Source organism: Nomascus leucogenys, chromosome 23, assembly GCF_006542625.1.
Source record: "Nomascus leucogenys isolate Asia chromosome 23, Asia_NLE_v1, whole genome shotgun sequence".
Classification (NCBI taxonomy): Eukaryota; Metazoa; Chordata; class Mammalia; order Primates; family Hylobatidae; genus Nomascus; species Nomascus leucogenys.
The window spans coordinates 21,947,010-21,963,581 of record NC_044403.1 but is presented as its reverse complement, the minus strand read 5'-3'; the positions used below and the strand labels follow the sequence as shown (position 1 = coordinate 21,963,581).

The window sequence follows — 16,572 nt, the reverse complement described above, 5'->3', positions numbered from 1 at the left end:
CAGTCTGACTCCAGAGCATGGCCTCTGCACCATGCTGCTGTCTTTCCTCAGTTTCTTTCTCATGAAAACACAGAAGGAAAAGTCACCTGCCTGCTCTCCAGCCCTTGTTTGAGCCACCCCACTGGGGGCTTCTCCAAGCCCAGAAGCAGCCACCAAGAGGTGTCCAGGGAGCAGTTTGTGCACCAAACCCTACTCTGGGTGCTTCTTGACCTTTCCCTCCTGTAACCTTCATAGCAAATGCTGGAGGTCGGTGCCATTATTTGCATTTTGCAGAGAAGTTCAGGGACTTGCTCAAGGTCACCTGGTGCACAGGAGTTGGGACTCCTACCCAGGCAGCCGTGCCCACCTCTTCAGTCAGCACCTCCCACCACCACACCAGCCCGCCTGGTTAAGTGAACCAAGCTGAATACCCTCACAGACACTAAATTTATATTTCCTGGCCTCCCCTTCCAAAATGGATACACTAATTACTAGACCTTTTTTTTTTTAGTAATAGTAATCATCAGGAACACATTTTTCAATGTTTTCATTTTCCTATTCCGCATACTACCAAAAAAAACATAGATAAAACCCAGCAAGTGTGAGGCCATGTAAATTAGCAAAAGTTCAGGAAGTCATTACACGAAACCAAAAGAAACAAAGTGTTGATTAGGGGCTTATTTTCGTATGAGATTAAAATGTGAATCATTAAAATAGGACTGTATTTCAGGCTCCTTATCCCCGCCTCATCAGAGACATCACCATGACTACTAGGTTTGGATTCAATGAATTCCGAAGCCGTTCTGAGCTCTCAAATGCAGTCATGTGTGCCATGGTTCTCCCTTATACATAGCAGTTTCAAAAGTCTGGTCCAGGACACCTCTGCGTCTTCCTGCCCATCTCCTTTTAATAAAATACCCAAGTGACATGGTGTCTGCAGCTCTTTGAGATATTTTGCTTTATTTAGTCATGATACTAAGTAGTGGCAGAAAGTTATACTAACAGCAACCAAATTTCAAAGGTAGAGGTAGGAACAAAGTCAAGGCAAAAACACAGGGTTCCCTCAGGAATCCCTCAGAATAGGGTATCCGTGGAGCTTTATTTAGTATCAGTGATAGAGGAGCGGGAGTTTGTAGGAAAAAAAGAAATTAATACGGAACATTTCTCAGGTCCATGCTGAGCTTGAAAGAAAAAATAATACAGCAATATCTTCAACCCAAAATATGCCTTGAATTTAAGTTGGTAATTAAAATACTTGTTTAAAAAAATCGCTAAAATTAGAGACAAAGACCCATTGTTTGTTATTACTGCTGACTGCATATCTGTGTGTGGAGAAGGGTGTGAGGAGACAGTCAGAGGGCTGTGATATTTTAAAGATTAATCACCCACCCCTAAAGGGTTTTGAGGCACCCACCTGCATTTTCAACTTGGATCTAAGTCAAGGGGTGGGACAAGACCATGACAGGTTTTGGGTTTTTGTTTTTTTTTGTTTTTGCTAATTCCTCTGTGGACACTTCAAATACCAAATAGAACAGAAAGGCGCCCGCTCACCCCAGCCCCTGCCATCCTCTGGCAATGGCCTGACATCTCTAGATGATTTTCTAGAGATTGTGGAACCTTGGAACAATGCTTGTGTGCATTTTTAAAGGAGGGAAGCATCCCAGAACATGCCAGTTCCTTATAGAGTATCTTGAATAGTTACAACCTCTAACCGGACTTGTGAATTTTTTTCATGTTTATTCTTTTCCTGCCTAGGATTGAGGTTGGTTAAAAAGGCATATTTTTCTCTGTAGGGAAGATTTCTATGAAGAATCTATGAGTTGTCATTGGAGCATTACAATTGTTCTTAATGACTTCATAATTCTTCGAGTAATCTGAAGTGCAAGCTAAGATAGATGTTAAAAGGACATCCTCACAAAAAAATAAGAGCAATAAATTGGGATAGTTTAAATTCCCTGCCATTGTTAGGCAGCTACTGAAGCAGTTCAGTAATGTGGGAAAATGTTCAAAACCTAACGTGGAGGGAAGAGAGGATACTCAACTATTAAAAGCCTGATTCTAACTCTAGAACTATAGATAGTATTAACAGGGCTTCTGTATCTTAGTGATGGGATTCTAGGTTATGTTTTGTTTTCTTTCTGATTTTCTGCCTTTTTAAAACATTTTTGGGGCCGTGCACAGTAGCTTACACCTGTAATCCCAGCACTTTGGGAGGCCTAGGCGGGTGGATCACTTGAGCTCAGGAGTTTGAGACCAACCTGAACAACATGGTGAAACCCTGCCTCTACTGAAAATACAAAAATTAGCTGGGTGTGGTGGTTCGCACCTGTAGTCCCAGCTACTTGGAGGGCTGAGGTGGGAGGATCACTTGAGCCTGGGAGGTGGAGGTTGTAGTGAGCCGAGATCGTGCCTCTGCACTTCAGCATGGGCAACAGAGCATGACCCTGTCTCAAAAAAAAAAAAAAAAAAAAAAAGTATATGATTTTCATAATCAAAAAAGTTTGATTTAAAACTTCACATTGCTCTGACCTTTTGAGTTTCAAGTGCTGCATTCTGTGCCCCATGAGCTTGGTGAGGGTAGGAGGTGGCAGGCCTGTTATGCTCTCCAATTTTATCTTTGGCACCGTGCCAGGCACTTAGCTGCTGCTCCATAAATTGTTATTGGAAAAACATCTTTCCATTTCTCGATTTCCCTTTCCTTTTTCTTTCCAGGTGATGTGCTCTATGAACTCCTTCAGCATATTCTGAAGCAGAGGAAACCTCGGATTCTTTTTTCACCATTCTTCCACCCTGGAAACTCTATACACACACAGCCGGAGGTCATACTGCATCAGAACCATGAAGAAGGTACTGGAAGAGGCTTCTCTTTTCTTGCCTGAGGTTTAGACAAATCCAAGAAGTTTAATTGTTAACTCGATAAGCTGGTCTTATTCGTGTAAGTTCACTTTTCATTCAACAGACAATTATTGAGTGCTTACTGTGTACAAGATACACTCTTGGTTCCCTGAAGCTCACAATCAAAGCGAAGCAGTGAGATGGATGTACACAGAAGCACAGAAGCGTAACCGTATAGTAGGCACCGTAAAGGTGTGGTGGAAGGGTCCATGACAGCCAGGTGCAGGAAGCAGGGTCTGCTCATAAAGGAAGCAACTCTGGAGTATGCCTTAGAGCAGTGGTTCCCACCCTTTTTGGCACCAAGGACCAGTTTTGTGGAAGACAATTTTTCCACCAACAGTGGAGGTGAGGGATGGTTTGGGATGATTCAAGTGCATTGCATTTATTAGGCACTTCATTTCTATTATTACATTGTAATACATAATGAAATAATTATACAGTCCACCATAATGTAGAATCAGTGGGAGCCCTGAGCTTGTTTTCCTGCAACTAGACGGTCCCATCTGGGGGTGATGGGAGACAGTGACAGATCATCAGCCATTAGATTCCCATAAGGAGTGCACAACTAGATCCCTCGCATGCACAGTTCCTGATAGCATTTGTGCTTCTATGAGAATCTGATGCTGCTGCTGATATGACAGGAGGTGGAGCTCAGGCGGTAATATGAGCAGTGGGGAGCAGCTGTAGATACAGATGAAGCTTCACTCACTTGCCCCCACCGCTCACCTCCTCCTGTGCAGCCCAGTTCCTAACAGGCCATGGACTGGTACCAGTCAGTGACCTGGAGGTTGGGGACCCCGCCTTAGAAATCCAACAGGATTCTGATAAGCAAGGATGAAGTGAAGAACATTCCAGGCAAATAAAATGACATAAGGGTGGGGTAAGGCTTTGGAATAGAGAGCAATTGGATGACTTGGGTTATACAGCTTATCTTCCCCTACTCTTTTATTACAAAAAATTTCAAACATACTCTTTCGTGCGTGTCCGTGTGAAGAGACCACCAAACAGGCTTTGTGTGAGCAATAAAGCTGTTTATTTCACCTGGGTCCGGACGGGCTGACTCTGAAAAGAGAGTCAGCAAAGGGAGATAGGGGTGGGGCCGTTTTATAAGATTTGGTAGGTAAAGGAAAATTACAGTCAAAGGGGGTTTGTTCTCTGGTGGGCAGGAGTGGGGGTCGCAAGGTGCTCAGTGGAAGAGCTTTCTGAGCCAGGATGAGCCAGGAAAAGGACTTTCACAAGACAATGTCATCAGTTAAGACAGGAACAGGCCATTTTCACTTCTTTTGTGGGGGAATGTCATCAGTTAAGGCAGGAACCGGCCATCTGGATGTGTACGTGCAGGTCACAGGGGATATGATGGCTTAGCTTGGGCTCAGAGGCCTGACATTCCTGTCTTCTTATATTAATAAGAAAACTAAAACGAAATAGTGGTAAAGTGTTGGGACAGCGAAAATTTTGGGGGATGGTATGGAGAGATAACGGGCGATGTTTCTCAGGGCTGCTTGGAGTGGGATTAGGGGCGGCGTGGGCACCTAGAGTGGGAGAGATTAAGCTGAAGGAAGGTTTTGTGGTAAGGGGTGATATTGTGGGACTGTTAGAAGAAACATTTGTCATTTAGAATTATTGGTGATGGCCTGGATACGGTTTTGTATGAATTGAAAAACTAAATGGAAAAGGTCTAAGAATTGGGAGGACCTAAGACATCTAATTAGAGGGTGCCTAAGGAGATTCAGCATAGTCCTGCCAGCAAAGATTATTTATTTACTTCAAGAGTTAAGAGTGGCAGTTTGGGGACAGCACGAGGAGATATCAGCTGTGATGGCTTGGAGAAACAGTGTAAACCGGCAGTGTAAACAAGAGCAGGGCATGTATGAGTAGTTGAGAATGGTGAATAGGAGTACGACTAGACAGAAGATAGGAGGGATGACAAGTTTCTTGGGGGCACAGTCTAAGTTGGTCTGGTGTCTGGAATGAGACTGGGGCCTAATAAAAAGGAGCGTCTATACAGGAGCTCAAATGGGCTGTACCCTGTAGCATTCTGAGGACAGGTCTGACTTCTGAGAAGGGAAAGTGGTAAAAGTATTGTCCAGTCCTTTTTAAGTTGGTGGCTGAGCTTGGTGAGGTGTGTTTTTAAAAGACCTTTAGTCCATTCTACTTTTCCTGAAGACGGAGGACTGTAAGGGATATAAAGGTTTCACTGAATACTAACAGCCTGAAAAACTGCTTGGCTGATTTGACTAATAAAGGCTGGTCTGTTTTCAGACTGTATAGAGGTGGGAAGGCTAAACTGAGGAATTATGTCTGACAGAAGGGAAGAAATGACTGCGGTGGCCTTCTCAGACCCTGTAGGAAAGGCCTCTACTTATCTAGTGAAAGTGTCTACCTAGACTAAGAGGTATTTTAGTTATCTCACTCGGGGCATGTTGAGTAAAGCTAATTTGCCAGTCCTGGGTGGGGACAAATCCTTGAGCTTGATGTGTAGGGAAGGGAGGGGGCCTGAATAATCCCTGAGGAGTAGTAGAATAGCAGATGGAACACTGAGAAGTTATTTCCTTGAGGATAGATTTCCATGATGGAAAGGAAATGAGAGGTTCTAAGAGGCGGGCTAGTGGCTTGTACTGTAGCATAGCCTGCCTTTGCCGGTGTGTGGCGATTAGGCCTGGTGGAACTGCCATCAATAAATCAAGCATGATCAGGGTGAGGTACAGGAAAGAAGGAAATATGGGGAAATGGGGTGAATGTCAGGTGGATCAGAGAGATACAGTCATGGGGGTCAGGTGTGGTATCAGGAATAATGTGGGAGGCCGGATTGAGGTCCGGGCCAGGAACAATGGTAATTGTGGGACTTAACAAAGAGTGAGTACAGCTGAAGGAGCCAGGGAGCAGAAAGTATATGCATCAGGTGTGAGGAAGAAAATAGATTTTGGAAGTTATGAGAAATGTAGAGAGTAAGTTGAGCACAGTTTGTCATTTTTAGGGCCTCTAAAAGTATTAGGGCGGCAGCAGCCACTGCACGGAGATGTGATGGCTAGGCTAAAACAGTAAGGTCAAGTTGTTTGCACAGAAAGGCTACAGGGTGCGGTCCTGGCTCTTGTGTAAGAATTCTGACCGCACTAACCATGCCTAGGAAGGAAAGGAGTTGTTGTTTTGTAAGGGACTGAGGTTTGGGAGATTAATCAGACACGATCAGCAGGGAAAGCACGTGTATTTTTATGAGAATTATGCCGAGATAGGTAACAGATGAGGATGAAATTTGGGCTTGACTGAAGTAATGGGGGCTGTCTGTGAAGCCTTGCAGCAGTGTAGCCCAGGTAATTTGCTGAGCCTAATGAGTGTCAGGGTCAGTCGAAGTGAAAGCGAAGAGAGGCTGAGATGAAGGGTGCAAAGGAATAGTAAAGAAAGCATGTTTGAGATCCAGAACAGAATAATGGATTGTGGAGGGAGGTATTGAGGATAGGAGAGTATATGGGTTTGGCACCATGGAGTGGATAGGCAAAACAATTTGGTTGATAAGGCGCAGATCCTGAACTAACTTGTAAGGCTTGTCTGGTTTTAGGACAGGTAAAATGGGGGAATTGTAAGGAGAGTTTATAGGCTTTAAAAGGCCATGCTGTAGCAGGCAAGTGATAACAGGCTTTAATCCTTTCACAGCATGCTCTGGGATGGGATCTTGGCATTGAGTGGGGTAAGGGTGATTAGATTTTAATGAGATGGTAAGGGGTGCATGATCGGTCGCCAAAGAGGGAGTAGAGGTATCTTATACTTGTAGGTTAAGGCAGGGGAATACAAGAGGAGGATGCAAAGGAGGCTTTGGATTGGGAAGAAGGGCAGCAATGAGATGCGGCTGTAATCCAGGAATAGTCAGGGAAGCAGATAATTTGGTTAAAATATCTCGGCCTAATAAGGGAACTGGGCAGGTGGGGATAACTAAAAAAGAGTGCATAAAAGAGTATTGTCTAAGTTGGCACCAGAGTTGGGGAGTTTTAAGAGGTTTAGAAGCCTGGCTGTCAATACCCACAGCAGTTATGGAGGCAAGGGAAACAGGCCCTTGAAAAGAAGGTAATGTGGAGTGGGTAGCCTCCGTATTGATTAAGAAGGGGATGGACTTACCCTCCACTGTGAGAGTTACCTAAAGCTCAGCGTCCGTGATGGTCTACGGGGCTTCCGAGGTGGTCTACGGGGCTTCCGAGGTGATCAGGCAGCGTCAGTCTTCAGCTGCTAAGCCGAGAAGGAGTCAGTCAGAGAGCCTTGGGCCAGAGTTCCAGGGGCTCTGGGAGTGGCTGCCAGGTGAGTTGAACAGTCCGATTTCCAGTGGGGTCCCGCACAGATGGGGGAATCCTGGGCTGCAGGCATTCCTTGGCCTGGTGGTCAGATTTCTGGCACTTGTAGCAAGCTCCTGGGGGAGGAGGTTCTGGAGGAACGCCTGGCTGCTGCGGTTCAGGCGTTTGGAAGTTCTTGTGTGCTGGAGATGTGGCTGGGGTTTGTCTCACAGTGGAGGCAAGGAATTGCAACTTTTTTCTATTATTGTACACCTTGAAGGCGAGGTTAATTAAATCCTGTTGTGGGGTTTGAGGGCCGGAATTTAATTTTTGGAGCTTTATTTAATGTCAGGAGCAGATTGGGTAATAAAATGTATATTGAGAATAAGACGGCCTTTTGACCTTTTAGGGTCTAGGGCTGTAAAGTGTCTCAGGGTTGCTGCCAAATGAGTCATGAACTGGGCTGGGTTTTTCATATTTGATGAAAAAGAGCCTAAACGCTCACTGATTTGGGAGAGGTCTGATAAAGAAAAAGGAGCATTAACCTTGACTATGCCTTTAGCCCCAGCCACCTTTTTAAGAGTAAATTGCTGGGCCGGTGGGGGAGGGCTAGATGCGGAACGAAACTGTAAGCCGGACCAGGTGTGAGGAGGGGAGGTGATAAAAGGATTACAGGGCGGAGGAGCGGAGGCTGAGGAAGAATTGGGACCTAGCTCGGCCTGGCCAGGAGGGGAGAGGTCAGATGGGTCTGTAGAAAACGAAGATCAGAAAGACTCAGCGATGCTTGGGGTTGGGACTGAGGGGACAGGCGAGAGGGAAAGAAGGAAAATTTGGGATGAGTTGCATTGAGCACAGAGACTAGGAAGGGACTGATGTGTAAAAGAATGCCTGGACGTCAGGCGCCTCAGACCGTTTGCCCATTTTACGACAAGAATTATTTAGATCTTGTAGGATGGAAAAATTGAAAGTGCCGTTTTCTGGCTATTTGGAACTACTGTCGAGTTTGTATTGGGCTCAGAGGCCTGACATACTCCAAATAGAATAAAATAAACCCTTCTGAGCCATCACCCTTGCCTTCACAATGATCAGCATTTTGTCGTTGCAGAACTAGTCCAAGGAGCTTAGCTTGGAACCACAGTGTGGAGAACTTTGATTTCTGGAATATGGAGGAAAGAAATGGGAAGTCATTGAAGATTTTTTTAGCAGGGGGTAATAAAAGCTGGAGGAAGGAAAGAAAAAAAAACCCAAATCTATGAACTCAGTGTTGGGCCAGGGCTTTCTGCGTCGGGCACCAAAGGAGGCTGGTTAGAGTGCACTCAGTGGCAGTGTTTATGTCAAGTGTCCCGGTTGTTCCTCTTAATCATTGGTAGAAAGCAGAAGACCAGAATTTAATTTAGGCGCTGGACCTAGTTCCAGAATAGGTGTTGGGGCACAGAAATAGAGTATAAAAACCTTACTTGAGGCCAGGCGCAGTGGCTCACGCCTGTAATCCCAGCACTTTGAGAGGCCGAGGCGGGCAGATCACGAGGTCAGGAGATCGAGACCATCCTGGCTAACATGGTGAAACCCCGTCTCAACTAAAAATATAAAAAAAAAATTAGCCGGGCGTGGTGGCGGGCGCCTGTAGTCCCAGCTACTTGGGAGGCTGAGGCAGGATAATGGAGTGAACCCGGGAGGTGGAGATTGCAGTGAGCCGAGATCGTGCCACTGCACTCCAGCCTGGGAGACAGAGCGAGACTCTGTCTCAAAGAAACCACACCAAAACAAAACCTTACTTGAGCACCATTGCATTAAACAGCTGAACAGCTGGAGCACTCAGTGATGGATCGTGCCTCTGAGGGTCATGATCCACGTGCTCGGATTGGTCAGACCACAGACGTCCAAACGTGCACCAGTTTCTTCATGTGTACTTTTCCTTAGGTCCAGATTACTAGGGACCTCGAACCCTGGTCCCTTGGGGCATTTCCTTAAAATGATTGCTCATCCCCAAGAGCAGGGCTAACATTTTTGTTTTGTTGTTGGCAAACCAAAAAATAAGAAGTTTCTTGTTTTTCCTAATTAACACTTCACAAAAGAGAGCCTGACTCCAGGCGACTGACACCACCCCCTTGTGCCAAGCATTTCACAGCAGGGCCCCTCGCTTCAGTGATGGAGAACGAACAGCATTTCGTGCATGCTCCCTGCCTTCCTCTCATCCTTTCCTCCCCTCACTCTACCCTTGCTAAATTTAGCAGCTGCCCTCCTCCCCCAATTCAGTTTTTCATTCTTTTGCTCTTCCTGCCATGTGCATTTCCGGCTTGCGTAATAGCCACCAGCCACTCCAGAGAAGAGGAGGTGGGTTTACTGAAGCTTGACATTAAGGCAAGAAATATATTACCTAGCCTGCCTTTCAGATACAAAGGGTACGTGATGAGTTTTCTTTCTCTCTCTCATTCTCTCTTTCATTATTTTTTTTAAATCTCATTTGGAATTTCTAGTCCCATTTTATTCCTGAGTGCGATTGGAGGCTTATGGTCTCTCCTCCTCACAGATCCTTCCTCTTTTCCCCTTGGCCTGATTTGACTCAGAAGTAGGTGTGTTTGTTGTTCTCGTTTGCAGGAGCTCAGCAATAGAGAAAGCTGGCTTACTCTGAGAGCTACTCTCAAACCAAGTAAATACAGATGTGCCACCGCATACGCTGTAATGAGCTTTCTCTCAAGTATTATGATGTCGGTGGTGGTGAGCTCCATAGGTAAGAGAATGGAGCTAATGAGGCCGAGGTCAAGGGTGTCATTGCCCTGCAGACCAGTTAGCTCTGCTTCAGACCCAGCTCTTAAAAGTAGTGCATTTTCAGAGGCCATTCCTTAAAGCTGATGGCCAGGAAGCAAGGTCTGAGAGCATGCGTCCCCCTCCTTTGTCTATTCAGACAGGGCGCATGTGCTCCAGTGAACAGGTGCCCACAACAAGGAGAGAAGTGTAGGTCTTTATCAGGTAGTATCCAGGGAGAAGAGCTGACCAAGGCACAGAAGTGATATGAAGAGGTGGCCCTCTCCCTATCCTCCTGCCTTTCAGTTATTTGGTGCCCTTGATGACAAAGAGAACAAGCAGAGAGGTGCATGGATCAGCACAAGTTTCCTGCCTCCAGCTACTTCCTCTCTCTTTCCCTTCTTCTCCACTGAAAAGAAAAAAAAATCCAGCTCAATATAAATTGTTTCCAGAATCAATACTGTTACATTTAATTATGAAGGATAACAGATGATTGATGTGGGCATATGTTAACATACAGAAAGATCTGGTTCTGAAAAAAAAATCTGTCAAGTGAAATTATACATATCAAATATTACTTCCCCAGTGATTTATTTTACATAACTGGGAATACAGTTCCATATAAAAGTGTGTTAACCCAAGATGACACATGTTGCTACCAACTTGGCATAGGTAAGTAGGTAGGTGGGTAGGTAAGTAGGTGGATAGGTGGATAGGAATGACAGAATGGAAAGAGAACAAGGCCCAACTCAGCTGTTAAGCAGCCTGGCACAGTGAAGAATGCACGGTCAAGTGCAAACACAAGGCATCATTCAACCGCCTTGTGATTTCACCTCGTCGTGGCCACAAACTTAACCAGTTCAGACATTCATAATTTCACAATGGGCATTTATATCACAGTACAAATGTGTCTTGCTCAATCTAGCACCAGTTCCCCACATGTATCCTCTATGACTTTCTTACATTGAAATCATGCCTTCCTTAGTAGCCACGTGGCAGTGCTAGAAGCTAGGAAGTTGGTGTTAGCTCAGAGGTTTCCCTCCATGCCCTGACAGTAGACGAGGATGATCATCATGCTAATTCAGACTCTCTCTGTGTGAACATTCGTTACCTCTGTAATGTACTCCATTCTGAAATCACCTCATGGCTTGATTACACTTCTAGAAAAACCAGCATTTTCACTCTTTTTCCTTACTTATTAGTTATGGGAAGGGAGGGTGATTTTATATAATTAGGTTAACCTTATAATTTTTCACCCATACCAACACACTTATGACAGTGACACAGGGCTCCATCAATAAGTAAGCCAGGACTACATATCAAATATTCAGGCAAAACCAGAACCAGAACCATCCTCAACAAACAAACTGGGGTGATTGGGTGTGAGTATGTATGTATATTTTAAAGGATGAGATCTGGAAGCTGGGAAACCAGGTCTTAACCCTTCATTCTGCCAGAACAGACCATAAGGGCTCAGTTTCTCATTTCTCTGGCTCTGTCTCCCCAGTTATAAGAAGGGGGTTAGACTAAATGGTTTCTGCAGTCTCTTACAGCTCTCAAATCCTCACATTACGCCCAAGGAACCTGAGTCTTCCTGGGTGATATGAAGATAAGACATATTCCCTTCCCTCAGGGTCTTGAGCATCTAAAATCTAGAAAATCATAGCAGTGTCCTGCCTGGTGTTGCTCAGAAGCAGGAGAAAATCTCTTCTGTCCTCATTTGTCTCACGTTATTCAGAACTTCAGATAATGTTGCCCCTCTGAGAGGGGCAACAAGAGTAGCGTCATTCACTTATTTCATCCTAAAAAGCTCAGTTTAAGGACATTCTTTTTCCTTGACTGTTGTGACTCATTTTATCTTTGTAATATGAATTAGAATGCAGGTAGGTAGTTATGTAGAAAGGAGGTAAAATAAACAATGATATTACTTCCTTCACAAAAACAGGAGGCAAAACATCTTTAGAAATATCAGACCAGTAAATGACTATAAAATAAATTTATTTTGTCACGTGCAGTTGTGATGATAACTTTTTTTCACACCTTAGGTTCTTTTATTTTGGGTTTTATCCCCTTAAATATATATATATATATATTTTTTTAATTGTCATTTGTCCTCTAGTGTTAGAGCTACTTGAATATTGGCCCCCTAAAAGCTCAACGGAAACCTAAAATAAGCCTCCTTTCTGGGCTAAAGTCTCTGAATGGGACCAGCTCCGCAGAATCGCCCCATGGGACAGGATGTGCAGTCTGTAGGGAGAAGGAGCAAGATCTGGATTTCTCAAACATTCTCATCCCGTCACCCCCTTGGAGCTTGATAATTTCAGCTCTTTAGTTCCATCCTGTCCTCTGCCCCATCAAAGAGATTATGGGGCAGTGATTCTTAATCACTTTAATTTGCAGATATTCACACATGCAGGGCTGAGATTGTTTCTATAGCACTGGATGCAGTTTTAAGGTGGCAGTTCTGCTCTGGGACAGCTCTTTATCACGAGGTAAACATGGAAATCGCAAGTGGTGAGGAGAACTTTCAAGCATCGAAGTGCAATTGATCTCAATTTTTCTTACAACTATCACATGGGAATGGCTCAATAATTGAGAGAAGTCATTTCTTTGTGAAAGATGGAGAGGGTGGCATGTGTTCTGTGATGGCCCACAGAAGTTTTATTTATACGACTGCTTTATTGAGGGGAATCGTACCCCTCCTGCCCCACCACCAAACCCAAGTGCCCAAAGACTGCTTTGGTGGAAGGAAATTGTATACAATTTTAATGAGATAATTAAAGAAGATGAGGTATATGAATCTGCTTTTTTTTGAAGAGTCTCACTCTGTCGCCCAGGCTGGAGTGCAGTGGCATGATCGCGGTTCACTGCAAGCTCTGCCTCCCAGCTGCATGCCATTCTCCTGCCTCAGCCTCTCCTAGTAGCAGGGACTACAGGCGCCTGCCACCACGCCCGGCTAATTTTTTGTATTTTTAGTACAGACAGGGTTTCACTGTGTTAGCCAGGATGGTCTCGATCTCCTGACCTCGTGATCCGCCCACCTCGGCCTCTCAAAGTGCTGGGATTACAGGCGTGAGCCACCGCGCCCGGCCTGAATCTGCTTCTTAATAACAAAATAATAGCTAACATTTATTGGGTCCTTGTTGTGTGCCGGCCCTGTTCTAAGCTCTTATATGTTTGAATCATTTAATCTTCACCACCACCCTATAAAGAAGGTGATATTATTACCTCCACTTTATAGATGAAGAAATAAAGATTAAGAGCAATAAAGTAACATGCCCCAAAATCAAGTAGCAATGCAGAGATTTAAACCCAGGTGGGGTTGATGCCAGTGCCTGCATTCATTCCACTGCGCAGAATGAGGAGACCAAAATACATTTTCATAAATGTTTGTAGTGCAGGCGCCCTGAAAATAGAGCACATGATTGAAAGACGAGTAGCAGTTGTGGAGATGACGACACCAAAGCAGTTTTCAGGTCACCTGACTGGGGTACAGTGTGTGGCAGGTCCTGCTTACGTTACTGCCAAATTTATACCCAAAAATGTCAAAGATGACTTTTGAGACTCCAAAGTATGTCTAGTTCATATTAAAAACTCATGCTGAGTTGGACTGAATTCACCCTTCTAAGATGATTAACTCCCTTTGGATGGGCGGTCTAAGCATCACAAAAATCTCCCAGCCTGTGAGGACTGTGGGTTCTGAACCAGGCACCAGCTTCTGAGAGCAGACGCACTGGCTGTCACCCACCCCCTGAGGAGCCAGCCCCTCAGTGCAGGTCACGCCTTGAAAGCTGGCCCCTCGCTACAGCTGCTTAGTAGGCACCAGGTAGATGCAGTCTTTATCTGCTCAAGTCACACCCTGTCACTGGTTGTAAACCCACTCAATTCTCTAGCCTTGCTGGAATCGTGTTGATGACTGCAGGGTCAAGGAGGCTGTGGGCTGGGGTTTGACATCTTTGTCACACGTATTAACCATGGAATACATGACAGAGTCAGAGAGCATGCCGGCACGTATATGCGCGCACTGTACATCCCCCAACTACCTGGGTTCCAATCCCAGCTCCCCAGTTTACCGGCTGTGTGACTTCAGGCAACTGCCTTGGGTCTCAGGTCTACCTGTAAAAGAAGGAAAATGACAGGACCTATCTCAAAGGGTTGACATAAGAAAGAAATGAGTCTCCAGCCTGGGCGACAGAGTGAGACTCTGTCTCAAAAATAAAAATAAAAAAAGAAAGAAAGAAATGAGTTAATATGGAAAATGCCCTTAGAATAGCCAAGCAGTCAGTAAACGTTATTCATTATCACGATTCAATATTTCTGGCTATTACTTGGTTGTTTTCCCCCCTCTTTTTGTGTAAATTTTTAATTGGGATAAAATACACAACATTTACAATTTTAACCATTTTTAGGTGTACTTCAGTAGTGGTAAGTTATTCACAATGTTGTGCAGTTGGTTTTTCCGTCCACTTTTCTTAACCATTCTCAATATCGCAGCTGCACGCACTTTGTGCAAACATCAGGTTTGTGCACCTTATACGTAGGGAAGTGCCGTTGCCTCCCTCGCTGTTATCTAAGAACACCTTTGTGGATTCATCTGCTCTATGATTTCTGTGGGAAAATACATTTAAAGTGCCAATCTTCATTACTCTCAGAACATGGCCTGTTTGGAAGTAAGCACTGCTTGCATTTTATGTTACCTTGCAGTATCTGGCGAGCGCTGGTCCTCCATGACCCCTTTGGAACCTTTGTATTAATCTTCTGGCTGTCTCCTCCTTTAAGAACTACAAGATTAACCTTTTTGCACCCCTTTCTGTTCTGGGATTCTTGAGTCTGGCAGCAGGTAACGACAGGTCCCATCAGAAACAGGTCAAGATCTTGACTTCCTGCTCTCGCTGTGAGTGGGGCCCACGAGCACCACTTAACACCTTTTTCCCCTGACCCGGCCTCATCCCAGCCTTCTGCAAGTCCTGCTTTCCTCTCCAGGACCTTTCTTCCTGCTTTGCCTCCTATATTTCAGGGCCTAGGGCAGCATGACCTTTTACCTTCTGACCCTTGCCCCTGCTGCAGCATGTGTTTTGTGATGGAGTGTAGGGACTGGATTGTGCAGAGACCCTCTTTGCATCTGTCTAGGCCCTCAGCCTATTACAGGAGGGACCCCTCACCCTCCCTGCCTGCACCAGGGTCCTCCAACTGGAGGCTGCTTTTAGCCCTAGGGCTAGTGTGCTCTCTTAAGCCAGAAGTTTTAGGGGCAAGAGATACCTAATATGCATGAATGACTCTCACAAGACAGGCAGGAAGTCTCCAAGAGACTTCCTTTACCCCTAGGGAAATGCCATCTGATCTTTGAGATAAGGGGCTGGGAGCAGCTTGATTTCATCTCAGAGAAGGAAGCCCTGTTAAGGGGTCATCTTGCTCTTTTCCCCACTCCAGGGCCTCTCTGCCTTATCTCTGTGCCACCTGTGACCCCAGGCCTTATACATGATTGAGAGATTACCCAAACAGACCTAATTGGCTTATTGGAAATCCAATCCTTTGATTTCTTAATTCACTTCTTTTGTGCTGCTTTATGGAGACAAAGGAGACTCCCCTGTACTGCCTATGAGGAGCAAGACAGTCTGCAGCCCTGACTGTGAGGACTGTGAGGGCTCCTGTGTCTGCAGATGTGCTGTACTCTCTGTACTGATCCCCTGGAAAGGTGGCCTATTTGAAAGCAGTCCTGCCCAGGCCTGCAGTAATGAAGATTAAGCCTCAGAGTACTACAAGTTACCCATTTTGTTTCATTTAACCCCTTTCATCAAATGCTTATAAAATTCTAGGAGCTTACCTAGGGTTTATTGTTGATAACCTCAAATATATGTGAATCATCCAGTCCAAACTAGGGCAGTTTTCTTCTCAGGCCCTCCAAGGGAGTTCAGTGACATTGGCACATTGTGGGGATGAATAGGCTGAAATGCCAGGTACACAGTCAGTGGAAAGGCTCCAAACCAAGCAGAGGTTGAACGTCACGTAACTGGAGTAGGGGGTGTATTAGTTACCTAGGGCCACTATAACAAAGTACCCCAAACGGGGTGGCTTAAACAACAGATATTTATTATCTCAATTTTCTGGAGGCTAGAAGTCCAAGGTCAACGTGTGCCAGAGTTGGTTCCTTCTGAGAGCTGTGAGGTAGGATCTGTTCCATGACTCTCCCCTCGTTTCTGGTGGTTTGCTGGCAAGCTTTGGCATTCCTTGCCTTGGAGGTCTCTGCCTTCATCTTCACCTGCATTTTTCTCCTGTGTATGTCTCTTAAGTCCAGAGTATACTTTTTATAAAGACACCAGTCATATTGGGTGGTTAAAATGACCTCATCCTAACTAATTACATCTGCAAGGGCCCTCTTTCCAAATAAGGTCACATCCTGAGAGTACTAGGGGTTAGGACTTCAACTTATGAATTTTGGGGTAGATATTCAACCCATAATGGGCATAAGAGACCGGGAGTGGTATATGAAATACAGTTTGAATTCCACCTCAAGACCTTGAGCTTATGACTTCTTTCTAGCTCTGTGTATCATTCATACTTCCCACTAATTTTTAACAAAATGACTGGGATAGGGAGAAAGTGAAACCCAGTGGACTGAGGCTTGAGTGGGCATTACCTGCTGGGACTGTTGATTTGCGTCTCCCTGGTGACCTTCTTCTCTGACCAGCATCCG

At 45.1% G+C, this 16,572-nt stretch overlaps 1 protein-coding gene across 1 annotated transcript in view; it reads left to right on the top strand.

Annotated features, from left to right (window-relative positions):
• Nucleotides 1-16,572, top strand: part of ETV6 (ETS variant transcription factor 6) — a 253,212-nt gene that overhangs the window by 202,348 nt on the left and 34,292 nt on the right. The window contains exon 4 of the mRNA XM_012502492.2: nt 2,692-2,826. Coding sequence (XP_012357946.1) covers nt 2,692-2,826 — 135 coding nt within the window. The remainder of the gene's footprint in view (nt 1-2,691; nt 2,827-16,572) is intronic.